The sequence below is a fragment of the Cetorhinus maximus genome, chromosome 32 (assembly GCF_964194155.1).
Source record: "Cetorhinus maximus chromosome 32, sCetMax3.hap1.1, whole genome shotgun sequence".
Classification (NCBI taxonomy): Eukaryota; Metazoa; Chordata; class Chondrichthyes; order Lamniformes; family Cetorhinidae; genus Cetorhinus; species Cetorhinus maximus.
Window position 1 is genome coordinate 15,083,891 of NC_135910.1, and position 12,587 is coordinate 15,096,477.

General features: G+C 52.9%; 1 protein-coding gene across 3 annotated transcripts in view; it reads left to right on the top strand.

The window, feature by feature from the left end:
- The first annotated feature begins 654 nt into the window (after nt 1-654).
- The window catches only part of LOC144671433 (transcription factor p65-like), a 43,335-nt gene continuing 31,402 nt past the window's right edge, over nt 655-12,587 (top strand). For 2 of the 3 annotated variants that reach the window (XM_078533338.1, XM_078533339.1), the window contains exons 1-2: nt 655-816; nt 11,654-11,689. In XM_078533338.1, the coding sequence (XP_078389464.1) occupies nt 768-816; nt 11,654-11,689 (85 nt within the window). In that variant the 5' untranslated portion in view covers nt 655-767. Of the gene's footprint in view, nt 817-6,712; nt 6,957-11,653; nt 11,690-12,587 lie in introns of all 3 variants that reach the window. The other variant, XM_078533340.1, reaches the window with a different exon arrangement.

Here is a 12,587-nt window from a genome sequence, read left to right on the forward strand (position 1 = left end):
AAGGGGTGCATCCGGCAACCATCAAAGGATTTGTCCTGGCAAGGCCAGGGGGGGGAAGGAGAACCAAATGTGCAACGCTTTACAGACTGTGGTGGATTTAAGAAACTCTCTGCAAACTGAGGAATGCAAATTGAGGAGACGATCACTCAAAGTCACTACTCAGCGAAACAGGGACACGGGAACCCACTGGAAGTTGGGAGCAACTGTGGATTGTTGGCTATAAGGACTGTAATTCTGTGGAGAGTGCCATGGGTGATGAGTATAAAAGGGAGATGTTCCTCTTTGTAGTTTAAAATATAGGTTGCCTACAACAAAAGTTATTCAGTAGTGTTTTTTTTTTAGGCATTTGTTACAGTGCGACGGGCGTGGGCCAGTCTGATTAACCCTTTCGCCGCCGCAGCCACAGCTTGTGGCTGGGGGTGGATCCGGATCTTGGCTCCTGATCCACTCCGGGCTTTTGCTTTTGCTTCGATCCGCCTCCTGAGTGAGGATCCAGCCCCGGCTTCTGCAGCGGGCTCATGGCCGGAGCTCTCTCGCGCGGTCGCGTCACTCGGGCCGCGTCACGTGCTCGGCCCCGCGCTGAAGCTGGTGCTGGTGCCGGGAGGGGGTTCCCCTCCCTCCCCACGGCGCGCGCGCGGGCGCTGCGGCCCAATCAGAGCGCGAGCTCCGCCTGGGAATTTCCAGAGAAGTAACAAAAAAAAAGAGAAACTGAAATAAACAGAGAGGCGCGGCGGACGGAGCCACAGACACCAGCACAGGCAGCAGCAATGAAGGGCAAAGAGCAGGAGCAGTTCCCGGGGCGACAAGGCTCCACAGGTGGGTGTCCCCCCCCCCCCCCAACCCCATCCTGTTTATCGGTCACTGTCTTTCTCACCCTGTCTGTCTGCCTGTGCCCCACCCTGTGTCAGTCTGCAACTCCCCCACCCCCCCACTGTGTGTCTGTCTGTCACTCCCCCCCCCCCCCCCACTGTGTGTCTGTCTGTCACTCCCCCCCGCCCCCCCCCACTGTGTGTCTGTCACTCCCCCACCCCCCTTGGCTGTCTGTCACTCCCCCCCCCCCCCGTGTGTCTGTCTGTCACTCCCCCCCCCCCCCTGTGTGTCTGTCTGTCACTTCCCCCCCCCCACCGTGTGTCTGTCTGTCACTCCCCCACCCCCACCCTGTGTCAGTCTGCACCTCTCCCACCCCCCCCACTGTGGGTCTGTCTGTCACTCCCCCCCGCCCCCCCCCCCTCCCCCCCCCGTGTGTCTGTCTGTCACTCCCCCCCCCCCCCACTGTGTGTCTGTCTGTCACTCCCCCCCGCCCCCCCCCCCACTGTGTGTCTGTCTGTCACTCCCCCCCACCCCCCCCTGTGTGTCTGTCTGTCACTCCCCACCCCCCGTGTGTCTGTCTGTCACTCCCCCACCCCCCCCCCCCCCCCCGTGTGTCTGTCTGTCACTCCACCACCCCCCTTGGCTGTCTGTCACTTCCCCCACCCCCCCCGTGTGTCTGTCTGTCACTTCCCCCCCCCCCCCCCGTGTGTCTGTCTGTCACTCCCCCACCCCCCCCCCCGTGTGTCAGTCTGCAACTCCCCCACCCCCCACCGTGTCTGTCTGTCACTCCCCCCCCCTCCCCCTGCCGTGTGTCAGTCTGCAACTCCCCCACCCCCCCCTGTGTGTCTGTCTGTCACTCCCCCACCCCCCCGTGTGTCAGTCTGCAACACTCCCCCACCCCCTGTGTGTCAGTCTGCAAGTCCCCCCACCGTGTGTCTGTCTGTCACTCCCCCCCACCCCCTGTGTGTCTGTCTGTCACTCCACCACCCCCCTGTGTGTCTGTCTGTCACTCCACCACCCCCCTGTGTGTCTGTCTGTCACTCCACCACCCCCCTGTGTGTCTGTCTGTCACGGTCCCCCAGCCCCCTGTGTGTCTGCCTGTCACGGTCCCCCAGCCCCCTGTGTGTCTGCCTGTCACGGTCCCCCAGCCCCCTGTGTGTCTGCCTGTCACGGTCCCCCAGCCCCCTGTGTGTCTGCCTGTCACGGTCCCCCAGCCCCCTGTGTGTCTGCCTGTCACGGTCCCCCAGCCCCCTGTGTGTCTGCCTGTCACGGTCCCCCAGCCCCGTGTGTGTCTGCCTGTCACGGTCCCCCAGCCCCCTGTGTGTCTGCCTGTCACGGTCCCCCAGCCCCCTGTGTGTCTGCCTGTCACGGTCCCCCAGCCCCCTGTGTGTCTGCCTGTCACGGTCCCCCAGCCCCCTGTGTGTCTGCCTGTCACGGTCCCCCAGCCCCCTGTGTGTCTGCCTGTCACGGTCCCCCAGCCCCCTGTGTGTCTGCCTGTCACGGTCCCCCAGCCCCCTCCCCAGGCCCCTGTGTGTCTGCCTGTCACGGTCCCCCAGCCCCCTCCCCAGGCCCCTGTGTGTCTGCCTGTCACGGTCCCCCAGCCCCCTCCCCAGGCCCCTGTGTGTCTGCCTGTCACGGTCCCCCAGCCCCCTCCCCAGGCCCCTGTGTGTCTGCCTGTCACGGTCCCCCAGCCCCCTCCCCAGGCCCCTGTGTGTCTGCCTGTCACGGTCCCCCAGCCCCCTCCCCAGGCCCCTGTGTGTCTGCCTGTCACGGTCCCCCAGCCCCCTCCCCAGGCCCCTGTGTGTCTGCCTGTCACGGTCCCCCAGCCCCCTCCCCAGGCCCCTGTGTGTCTGCCTGTCACGGTCCCCCAGCCCCCTCCCCAGGCCCCTGTGTGTCTGCCTGTCACGGTCCCCCAGCCCCCTCCCCAGGCCCCTGTGTGTCTGCCTGTCACGGTCCCCCAGCCCCCTCCCCAGGCCCCTGTGTGTCTGCCTGTCACGGTCCCCCAGCCCCCTCCCCAGGCCCCTGTGTGTCTGCCTGTCACAGTCCCCCAGCCCCCTCCCCAGGCCCCTGTGTGTCTCTTCCCTCCCACTACATGTTGGCTGAGTTTGATGTTTGTTACTGACTGATCTGCCCTCTGGTATTGGTCCTTTCCAGGTGGATCTCTTCTCTTTCCCAACCCTCCCTTGCTCATCCCATTCCCCCCTCACCCATCCTGTAGCAACGAGACAGGGGCTGGAATTCCACAGAAGGGATGAGTCCTGGGATGGTCAGTGGAGACTGGGTGTTGTGTGTGTCAGGAGGGAGATTTACAAACAGACAGTAGTGCAGCCTGCAAGCTACTTAAAAGACAGAAGGCTGTAGTTTGCATGTGTTTTGAAATTGAGGCACCGATGTAAGGGAGTGGAGCACTGACACTGTACGAAAGATCAACCTGAGGTCACCGTCCCTAGAATATAAGATCATCACTGATATTAATTCAGGAGAAACCTCTTTTACCCAGAGAGTGGTGAGAATGTGGAACTTGCTCCCGTGTGGAGTGTTTGAGGCTTATCGTGTAGACGCGTTTATGGGAAGCTAGAGAAGCACACGAGCGAGAAAGAACTAACAGGATATGCTGTTGACGTGAGATGAATAGTGGGAGGAGGCCCCATGTGTGACATAAACAACAGCATGGAGCGATTGTGCAGAATGGCCTGTTTCTGTGCTGTAAATGCAACAGAAATGGGTGACAATTGGCTTTTGCTGTTGAAGGCATCGCTTTTACTAGGTAAATGTGAACTGCTATTACCTGCAAAACTGCTGAAGTCAGTCAGAGGGCAGCTGTAACAATTTTGGGGCGAGGGCTTGCTCTCTGACAGAAAAACTCTTCTGAGTAGCAGCAAAATAGGACACGTAGAAAGTCGGTATCTGGGCTGGTGACGTCTGACGTGTGGTTCCTGGACATGTGCCGAACACAAGAATTTTATTTATACGTCGATAGACCTCCCGTGATGTCTCACTCGTGGGCGAACTTGAGCCTGCTGAACGGCTGTGCTTTGATGCTGCCAGGTTGGCATGTGCCTTTTAGAGCCTTTGCTCTGAGGGGCAGAACCAGCCCAGGGATGAGCACAGAATCGTTGCAGCGCTTGAGGAGGCCATTCAGCCCATGTCTGCGCCCGCTCTCCGCAGGAGCAATTCACTCTAATGCCATTTTCCTGCAAGTCCTGCATGTTTTTCCTTTTCGGATGATAATCCAATTCTCCCCCCCCCTCTCCGATGCCCTGCTCGAATCTGCCTCCACCACCCTTTCGGGGAGCCCCGCATTCCAGATCCCAACCGCTCGCTGCGTGATAAAAGTTTCTCCTCCTGTCCCTGTTGCTTTTTTTTCTTTTTGCCAATTATCTTAAATCGGTGCCCTCTCTCTTTTCTCTGTCCTTCCACCGATGGGGAACGGTTTCTCCCTATCTACCCTGTCCGGGCTCCTCCTGATTCCACCAAATCTCCTCTCAAACTTCTCTGCGCCAAGGAGAACAGTCCCAACTTCTACCCATCTGCCAAAGTAACAACGGAGAGCGGGAATGTATCCTGGAAGTGATTTTTTTTTTCCCCCCTCCCTCCCTCTGGTTTCCTGTTCACCCTCTCTGCGCAAAGCATTGAAGTTTTTGTTTTGAATGGCGAGGGCGACAGTGGGATCAGAGTTTTCATGTTTCAACGGGGCGGTTATTTTTCCCCTGCTTGCCAGTGTGGCGCTCAGAGGCCCGTTCAAGAGATTGTAAAAGGCAGAGCGCAGAATATCGGGATAACGTCAGAGGTGGGATGATGGGCGAACGTAGCGCTCAGAGACGCTGCGTCAGTCTTGACCGATTCACTGTGGGGCAAGCACCGATTTAAAGGGGAGACGCACGTCTGCTTGGAGTTGCCGAAGTTTTCTGAAGCATTATCGCGCCGTGGAGAAATTTTATAGTATAAGCTGCTCCTTCGCGTTCTGGTCAACCTTTTAAATGGTTTCTGGAGGTGGCTCGGCAAAGCTGCTGGACCCTTGGCGATGTTTCACTGTTTGGGAACAAACGTGTTTGTCATCTTTGCCCGATTGATTTCTTGATTCCTTTGCGGTCGATGTACTAACTTAATCGGGTCTCTCTCTCTCTCTCAAAAGCCGAAGTGAGTCACAGGATGGTGAGACCCGCCTCCTGCTGTTATTTTTAGACCAGGGAGAGCCTTTAGAGCAAGCCACCTCAACTACTGAAAGCTGAGAGAAAAGATGACAGCATCTTGGCCTATTAGTCAAACCTGATCGAAATCTCTCTCGGTCCAACCTCTTGTCTAACGTAGGAAGTAGGTGCAGGAGAAGGCCATTCAGCCCTTCGGAGCCTGCTCTGCCATTCGGTAAGGTCATGGCTGATATGACTGTGGCCTCAGTTCCTCTTTCCTGACTGTCCCCCCCCCATAACCCCTTGACTCCCTTATCAATCAAAAACCTGCCTAACTCAGCCTTGAATATATTTAATGACCCAGCCTCCCACTGCTCTCTGGAGGACAGAATTCCACAGACTAACAACCCTCTGAGAGAAGAAATTCCTCCTCATCTCCATCTTACATGTAAGATCCCTTAATTTGAGACTGTGCTGCCCAGTTCTAGATTCCCCCACGAGGGGAAAGATCCTCTCAGCATCTACTCTATCAAGCCCCCTCAGAATCTTGTACGTTTCAATAATTGATTTTTTCTCTTGCAGATCTTTTTTTGTCCGCACTGTCATGATCCTATTCCTCCTTTGCAAATCCACTGATCTTTGGGTGACTGTGTTTCTCTCCACGCACCTCCTCTCCTCTTACCCTAGCAGTACTGACTCCTTGCTTTAGCCTGGTTCCACAGACTGCCACCACTGTTCTACTAGGGGGTCCACCTTGGCGTCCTGGTCAATACTGATCAAAACCACGCCAAGCTCCATTCACACACCACCCCCCTGTGCTTGCTGACCTACACTAACTCCTGATCTGGCAATGCTTTGCTTTTTAAAATTCTCATCCTCGCTCTCAGATCCATCCATGGCCCCTTCCCCTCTGTACTGCTGTAATCTTCTCCGGCCCTACAAACTTGACCGAATCTCTGCGCTCCTCTAATTCTGGCTCCTTCAGCATCCTAGCTATCAGTGCTCCACCACTGGAGGCCGTACCTTCGGCAGCCTGGGCCCTAAGTGTGGGAATTCCATCCCCTAAGCCTTTCGGCCCGTCTCCCTCTCTCTGTCCCTTCTCCTTTAAGACACTCCTTAAAGCCCATCTCTTTGAGCCAAGCTTTTGGTCATCTGTCCTAACATCTCCTTACGTGGCTCAGTATCAAATTTTGTCTGCTAATGCTCCTGAGGGACACTTTCTATGTTAAAGGCGCCATATAAATGTGAATAGTTATTAACCAATCATTCTCCTTTTTCATGCTTATGTGCAAAATGGCTCCTCTGCCCCTTAATGCTGATCACACTCAACCAGCCCATTCTTGAAAACCCGGAACAAAATGTCTACTGTTAGATGTGATTCTGCGATTGGGCAGCACTTGCTGAACAATCCTGAGTGTGCTAATAGCTACACTAACAACCAATTAAATATAATCAGTCAAGTTCATAACATGGCTCATTTACACTTGCTAGAAGGGACATACACTCATATGCAGGGACCCATTCTCTGCAAACAAAAGGAATATGTTCAAGCCTTGCACCTTTTTTGAATTACCCGGGAGCCTGGGGAGCCTATCATTCCCTGTTGCTTTCTCCATGGCAACACCGTGGCCAACTGGAATTGACTTGCCAACCAATCAGCACCCTTCTCTCCTATAGTTTAAGTTGCTGCGATTGTTTGAAATTTTGCATTCTTGCGTTTGTCCTGGTGAGTGCAAGATGAAAAACTATAGCAACGTGTCTCTCTTTTTCAGCAAGATTCAAGTTCTGCACTTAAGTTGAAACATTCCGACTCTTGCACTTCTGTTAAGGTTGCCAACCCTCCAGGATTATGCTGGAGCCTCCAGGAATGAAAGATTAATCTCCTCGGAAACTAAGCTCTGGTTAGGCCACAACTAGAGAACTGCATCCAGTTCTGATCGTCACGCTTTAGGAGGGATCCGAGGGTCCCTGAGTGGGTGCAGAATGGTCCCGAGGATGAGGGATTTTACCTACAAGGTTAGGCAGGAGAAGCTGAGGGTTGTACTCACTGAGATTTGAGAGAGGTGTACAAGGTGATGAGAGGTCTGGAAAAGGTAGACAAACTGTTCCTGTTCACTGGTGGTACGAGGATGAGGGGGCTGCAGCTTTAAGGTTTTGGGCAAGAGGTACAGGCTGGAGGGAGAGAGGGAGGGGTGGCGGGGGTGGGTTGGGTGAAGAAGGAACTTTTTTATGCAATGCTTGGTAATGGCCTGGAACTCTCTGCCCACGAGGGTGCTGGAAGCAGAGACATTGAATGATTTCAAAAGGAAATTGGATGGACCCTTGAAGGGAATGAACTTCCAGAGCTAAGGGGAACAGGGCAAGGGAATGGGGTTGATTGGGGTTGCTCTACAGAGAGCCGGCATGGACTCGATGGGCTGACAGTACTCATTCTACGTCCTTATGACTATGCTGCCAACGATTCGGGAGAAAAACCACAGGACCGTTTACAGAAAAATAAGAGCTTTTTTTCTCTCATTGAACGCTTTTTTGTTTATTAGCTATAAAAACTAAGAGGAAGAGGGGGGCGGCAGTGTTGCTTGTGTGGTATTTGGAGGTGATTGGTCATATGACGAAACCTTTGTGAGTTTGTCTAAAAACACTTGGCAGCTTCAGGTACTTAGTTAAGTTACTTGCTGGTCCAATTAGCAGCCACTCGTTCCTTTTTGTTCTCCCTCCCGCAAGGGATAGGAGCTGGAGTAGGCCATTTGGCCCCTTGAAAATGCTCTGCTATATATTCAATAGGATTGATCTTCTGAAATTTTTGCCTCTTGTCAGCTGTGCTCTCAATCAATATTTACCCCTCCCTCAACGTCACTTGGACGATAAGCAAAGGTCTGCAGAGGAAAGTAGAGGCCGTGGATTATGAGGAACCTGCTTAAAATTCCATGTGCAGACAATGAGACAAATGAAGGGGTGCTTGAAATAGCAAGTGCAGAAAGAACTCTTTTTTTTTCAAAAAGAAAAGTGACATCCAGAAAAGGAAACGTCAGTATTTCAGCCATTTGATCAGAGGTGTAAAGCTGAAGAGATCTCTTGTGGAGGGCAGCGGGAAGAGGGGTCGACTTAGGCGTAGTTGGATGACGGAGGTCACAGGGAGGTCGCAGACGAGCTACAGTGGGTGTGTGTGAGAGGACGGCGTAGGACGGATGAGCGAGACCCGCCCTGACGGCGGCCCTCTCGCTGGGAGTAGCTACAGGCAGCCGCAACGTTGCTAAGGAATGACGAATTGGGTCATTTACCGCCTTGTCGTTTGTAGGAGCTGCCTGTGCGCAAATTGGCTGCTGCCTTAACAGCGGCTCTGCTTCAATGATTGGATGGCAGGCAGCCTTCCAAATCCTGATTGGATAACGCTGTCCACGAGTCAAACAGCCTTTGTAATCCTATCTTAAATCCAACCATTTTATAATTAATAAGTCTTCAAAGAAAATGGGGGGAAATAATTACAGGGTTTTTTTTAACCACCCTATGAGTATGTTGTTGTTCTCTCTCTCCTGGGCTGTGCTAGCATCTTGGAAAATCACTTTTTAATTCCTGAAGAGTTCTGGTCAATACTGGAGGGTTGGTAACTTCATTGGACAGTGATCGTGGTGAGAGTCCCTTCCTACCCTTCTCTTCCCTAATGCCAATTCTACCATCTGGGGAGACGGTGGCGTAGAGGGAATGTCACTGGGCCAGTAATCCAGAGGCCCAGGCGAATGCCCTGGGGATACGGGTTCAAATCCCACCACGGCAGCTGCTAGAATTTAACTTCAGTGAATAGAATCTGGAATTGGAAGCTAGCCTCAGTCATGGCGACCATCGTTGACTGGTGTAAAAACCCATCTGGTTCACTAGTGCCCTTTAGGGAAGGAAATCTGCCGTCCTTACCCGGTCGGGCTTACATGTGACTCCGGACCTGCAGCAATGTGGTTGAGTCTTAACTGCCCTCTGAAGAAGGGCCACTCAAGCCACTCAGTTCAAGGGCAATTAGGGATGGGCAACAAATGCTGGCCTTGCCAGCGACGCCCACATCCCATGAAAGAATAAAGAAAAACAAAGTTGCCTTGGAAGGAGGTTTACAAGCTTGAAGGGATTGCCTTACAAGGAAAGGTTGAGCAGGTTGGGCCTGTACCCATTGGAGTTTAGAAGAATGAGAGGTGATCTTATTGAAACATAAGATTCTGAGGGGGCTCGACAGGATAGCTGCTGAGAGGACATCTCCCCTCGTGGGAGAATCTAGAAGGAGGGGACAAAGTTTCAAAATAAGGGGTCTCCCATTTAAGACTGAGATGAGGAGGAATTTCTTCTCCCGGGGTCGTTGGAATTCTCTTCCCTAGAGAGCAGTGGAGGCTGGGTTATTGAGTTTTTTTTTCTCACGGCCGATTTCAACAGATTTTTGATCGACAAGGGAGTCAAGGGTTATTGGGGGGGGGGGGGGATAGGCAGGAGAGTGGAGTTGAGGCCACAATCCAATCAGCTGTGATCTTATTGAATGGTGGCGCAGGCTCGACGGGCTGAATGGCCTCCTCCTGCTCCGATTTCTTCTGATTCTTACGATCGAATTCGGCAGCAGGCAGGGTTTGATGTGGCTCTGAACGGTGCCCTTTTGCCATTGGGGAAAGTTGGAGACTACTCGGTAGCATGACTTGACGTTGCCCTACTCTTTCCCCTAACCCCCCCCCTCCAACCCCCCACCTTCTCTGCTGGAAGCCCCACTCAGCAGAGATTGTGGCTTCTTGACCTTCAAGTGGGTCCCGGCCCCTGCCCGATGACGTTGACATCGACGACTGACAAAGACCGTTCAAAGACGTCATGGTATCAGTTGCTTCTGACTCAGGAAGCCATTTGTACACCACTTCTCCCTGACTTTGTGACTTGGGGAGGAAGCTAGCCAGATGGTCCTGGCAGAAAATGTGTGTCGGAGCACTTCCTTTTTCTGAGGAAGCTTGCACACACCAGCTCGCCACCAAGAAGTGGTGGGGGGGCGGTGGGAGGGAGGTGGGGTCGGCCTGTGATGGAGGGTGGGGGTGAAAGAGGGGAATTATTGGCTCCAGTTTCTGCTAGCGGGGGGAATTACTCTGCTCTTAAGCTTGGCGTGGGTTGCAGCACATTCCCGAGTTTCTCTTCCTGTTCCTGTGGTGTTTTAACGAGGTCCACAGCCTGGCTGGTTCAGTCCCTGACTGAGCAAGACTGTGGGACAGAGCAGCCTAGCCTGCTGGAGGCTCCACACACAAGGGGGCATTTCTGTGTGAAGACGATTCCCTCCCCCCGCTTCGAGTGCTTTGCGGTGCGAGGCCTGGCTTCCTCTGATGCTCGCTGACCTGTCTGCGTGTGGCTGTGCGGGGTGAGAATTTGGGTAAAATACAGTTTAATTTGTGTGCGGTTGGGGTCAAGGAGAGAACAGAGTCCAAGAATGAACGGTGATTCCAAGCGTCAGGAATTATAATCTCGAGCAAAGAGTAAGGAAGTCGAGTTTTGTTTTGTCTTGGAAAAGGGACATCGTTTACACGCTTTTTTAAAAAAAAATATTCATGGGATGTGAGCATTTCTGGCTAGACCCAGCGTTTATTGCCCATTACTAATTGCCCCTTGAGAAGGTGGTGGTGAGCTGCCTTCTTGAACCGCTGCAGTCCATGTGGTGTAGGTACACCCACAGTGCTGTTAGGAAGGGTGTTCCAGGATTTTGACCCAGCGACAGTGAAGGAACGGCCGATATATTTCCAAGTCAGGTTGGTAAATGTTTTGGAGGAGAACTTCCAGGTGATGGTGCTCCCATGTATCTGCTGTCCTTGTCCTTCTAGGTGGTAGTGGTCATGGATTTGGAAGGTGCTGTCTAAGGAGACTTGGTGAGTTCCTGCAGTGCATCTTGTAGATGGTACACACACTGCTGCTACTGTGCGTCAATGGTGGAGGGAGTGAATGTTTGTGATGGGGTGCCAATCAAGCGGGCTACTTTGTCCTAGATAGTGTCAAGCTTCTTGTGTTGTGGGAGCTGCACTCACCCAGGCAAGTGGGGAGTATTCCACCACACTCCTAACTTGTGCCTTACAAATGCTGGACGGGCTTCGGGTAGTCTGGAAGTGAGTTACTCGTCGCACTATTCCTAGCCTCTGACCTGCTCTTGTAGCCACAGTGTTTATATGGCTGGTCTAGTTCAGTTTCTGGTCAACGGTAGCCCCCAGGATGTTGATAGTGGGGGATTAATACTTCAAGACTGTATACGTGAGTTGACTTGGAGTATAATCCAAGCAAATGGTTGACTGGTGAAGGATTGAAATAGCAGGTGAAACAGGTTAAATCTTAATCAATTTACATGGAACTGAGGGCAGAAAATCCAGCTATTTGGTCCGATTGGTCAATGTTGGGTGTTTCCACTCCGTGTGAAATCAGGCCAGCAAGGAATGTCCTATGGAACAATACAGCTGTGTAAACCTGTTGTGGTGTGATAATGGAGACTGTCTGAGACAATTAGACGCATTTCTGGAAGAAACGTGGGACTGTTTTATTTTTTTATCCCTGGTGAGGGAGGGTGAGGGCAATCTGTAGAAAATGTTCCTATAAGGCCCAACGTTCTGCTGTCTCCAGAACCCTCCTGTTGTGATCAATGGCAGAGACTCCCCTATCTCAGCTGTCATGGTGTGGATGACTTTATATCATTAATTTATCCTGTTTCTTTTTCCTCTCTCTCCCAGGTGCCAGTGGATCAATACAGCAGGACCAGAATTTCGGTGAGTACCCATACATCTGGAGGAATTCCTCATTAGATCTGGAAGAACAGTTATTTTCCACACACGGTCCAGCTGTTAAGTCAGTGAGTCGTAGAGTCAGTCAGAATTCTGAGGCGGGTAACTCACCTCCTGACTCCCCAAAGCCTGTCCAACATCCACCTGACCCAAGTCAGGAGTGTGATGGAACCCTCTCCACTCCCCTGGGTGAGTGTGAAATACTCAAGAAGCTGGACACCATCCACAAAAAAGCAGCCCGCTTGATTGGCACCCCATCCACAAACATTCACTCCCTCCACCACCGATGCACAGTAGCAGCAGTGTGTGTACCATCTACAAGATGCACTGCAGCAACTCACCAAGACTTCTTCGACAGCACCTTCCAAACCCACAGACTCCACCATCTAGAAGGACAAGGACAGCAGACACATGGGAACATCACCACCTGGAAGTTCCCCTCCAAGTCACTCACCGTCCGTTAGAAATATATCGGCCGTTCCTTCACTGTCGTTGGGTCAAAATCCTGGGACTCCCTCCCTAACAGCACTGCGGGTGTGCCTACACATGGACAGCAGCGGTTCAAGAAGGCAGCTCACCACCACCTTCTCAAGGGTAATTAGGGATGGGCAATAATTGCTGGCCCAGCCAGTGATGCTCACATCCCAAAAGAGAATTAAAAAGAATAAGTCCAAAAAATCTCATGTTCCGTCCTTTTTCCCGTCCCTACGCCCCCAGCCTAACTGTATCATGTTAGCAGATCCCAGCAGAAGTTGGGAATATGGGTGTCTGGCTGGTGTCCGCAATCCCCCCCCACCCCAGTGAGAATAGTTGTAACGTTCCTCCAGTCGGAATAGTTCCGGGGTTAATGATGTGCATAGAGTGGAGTAACTGGGGGTTGTTC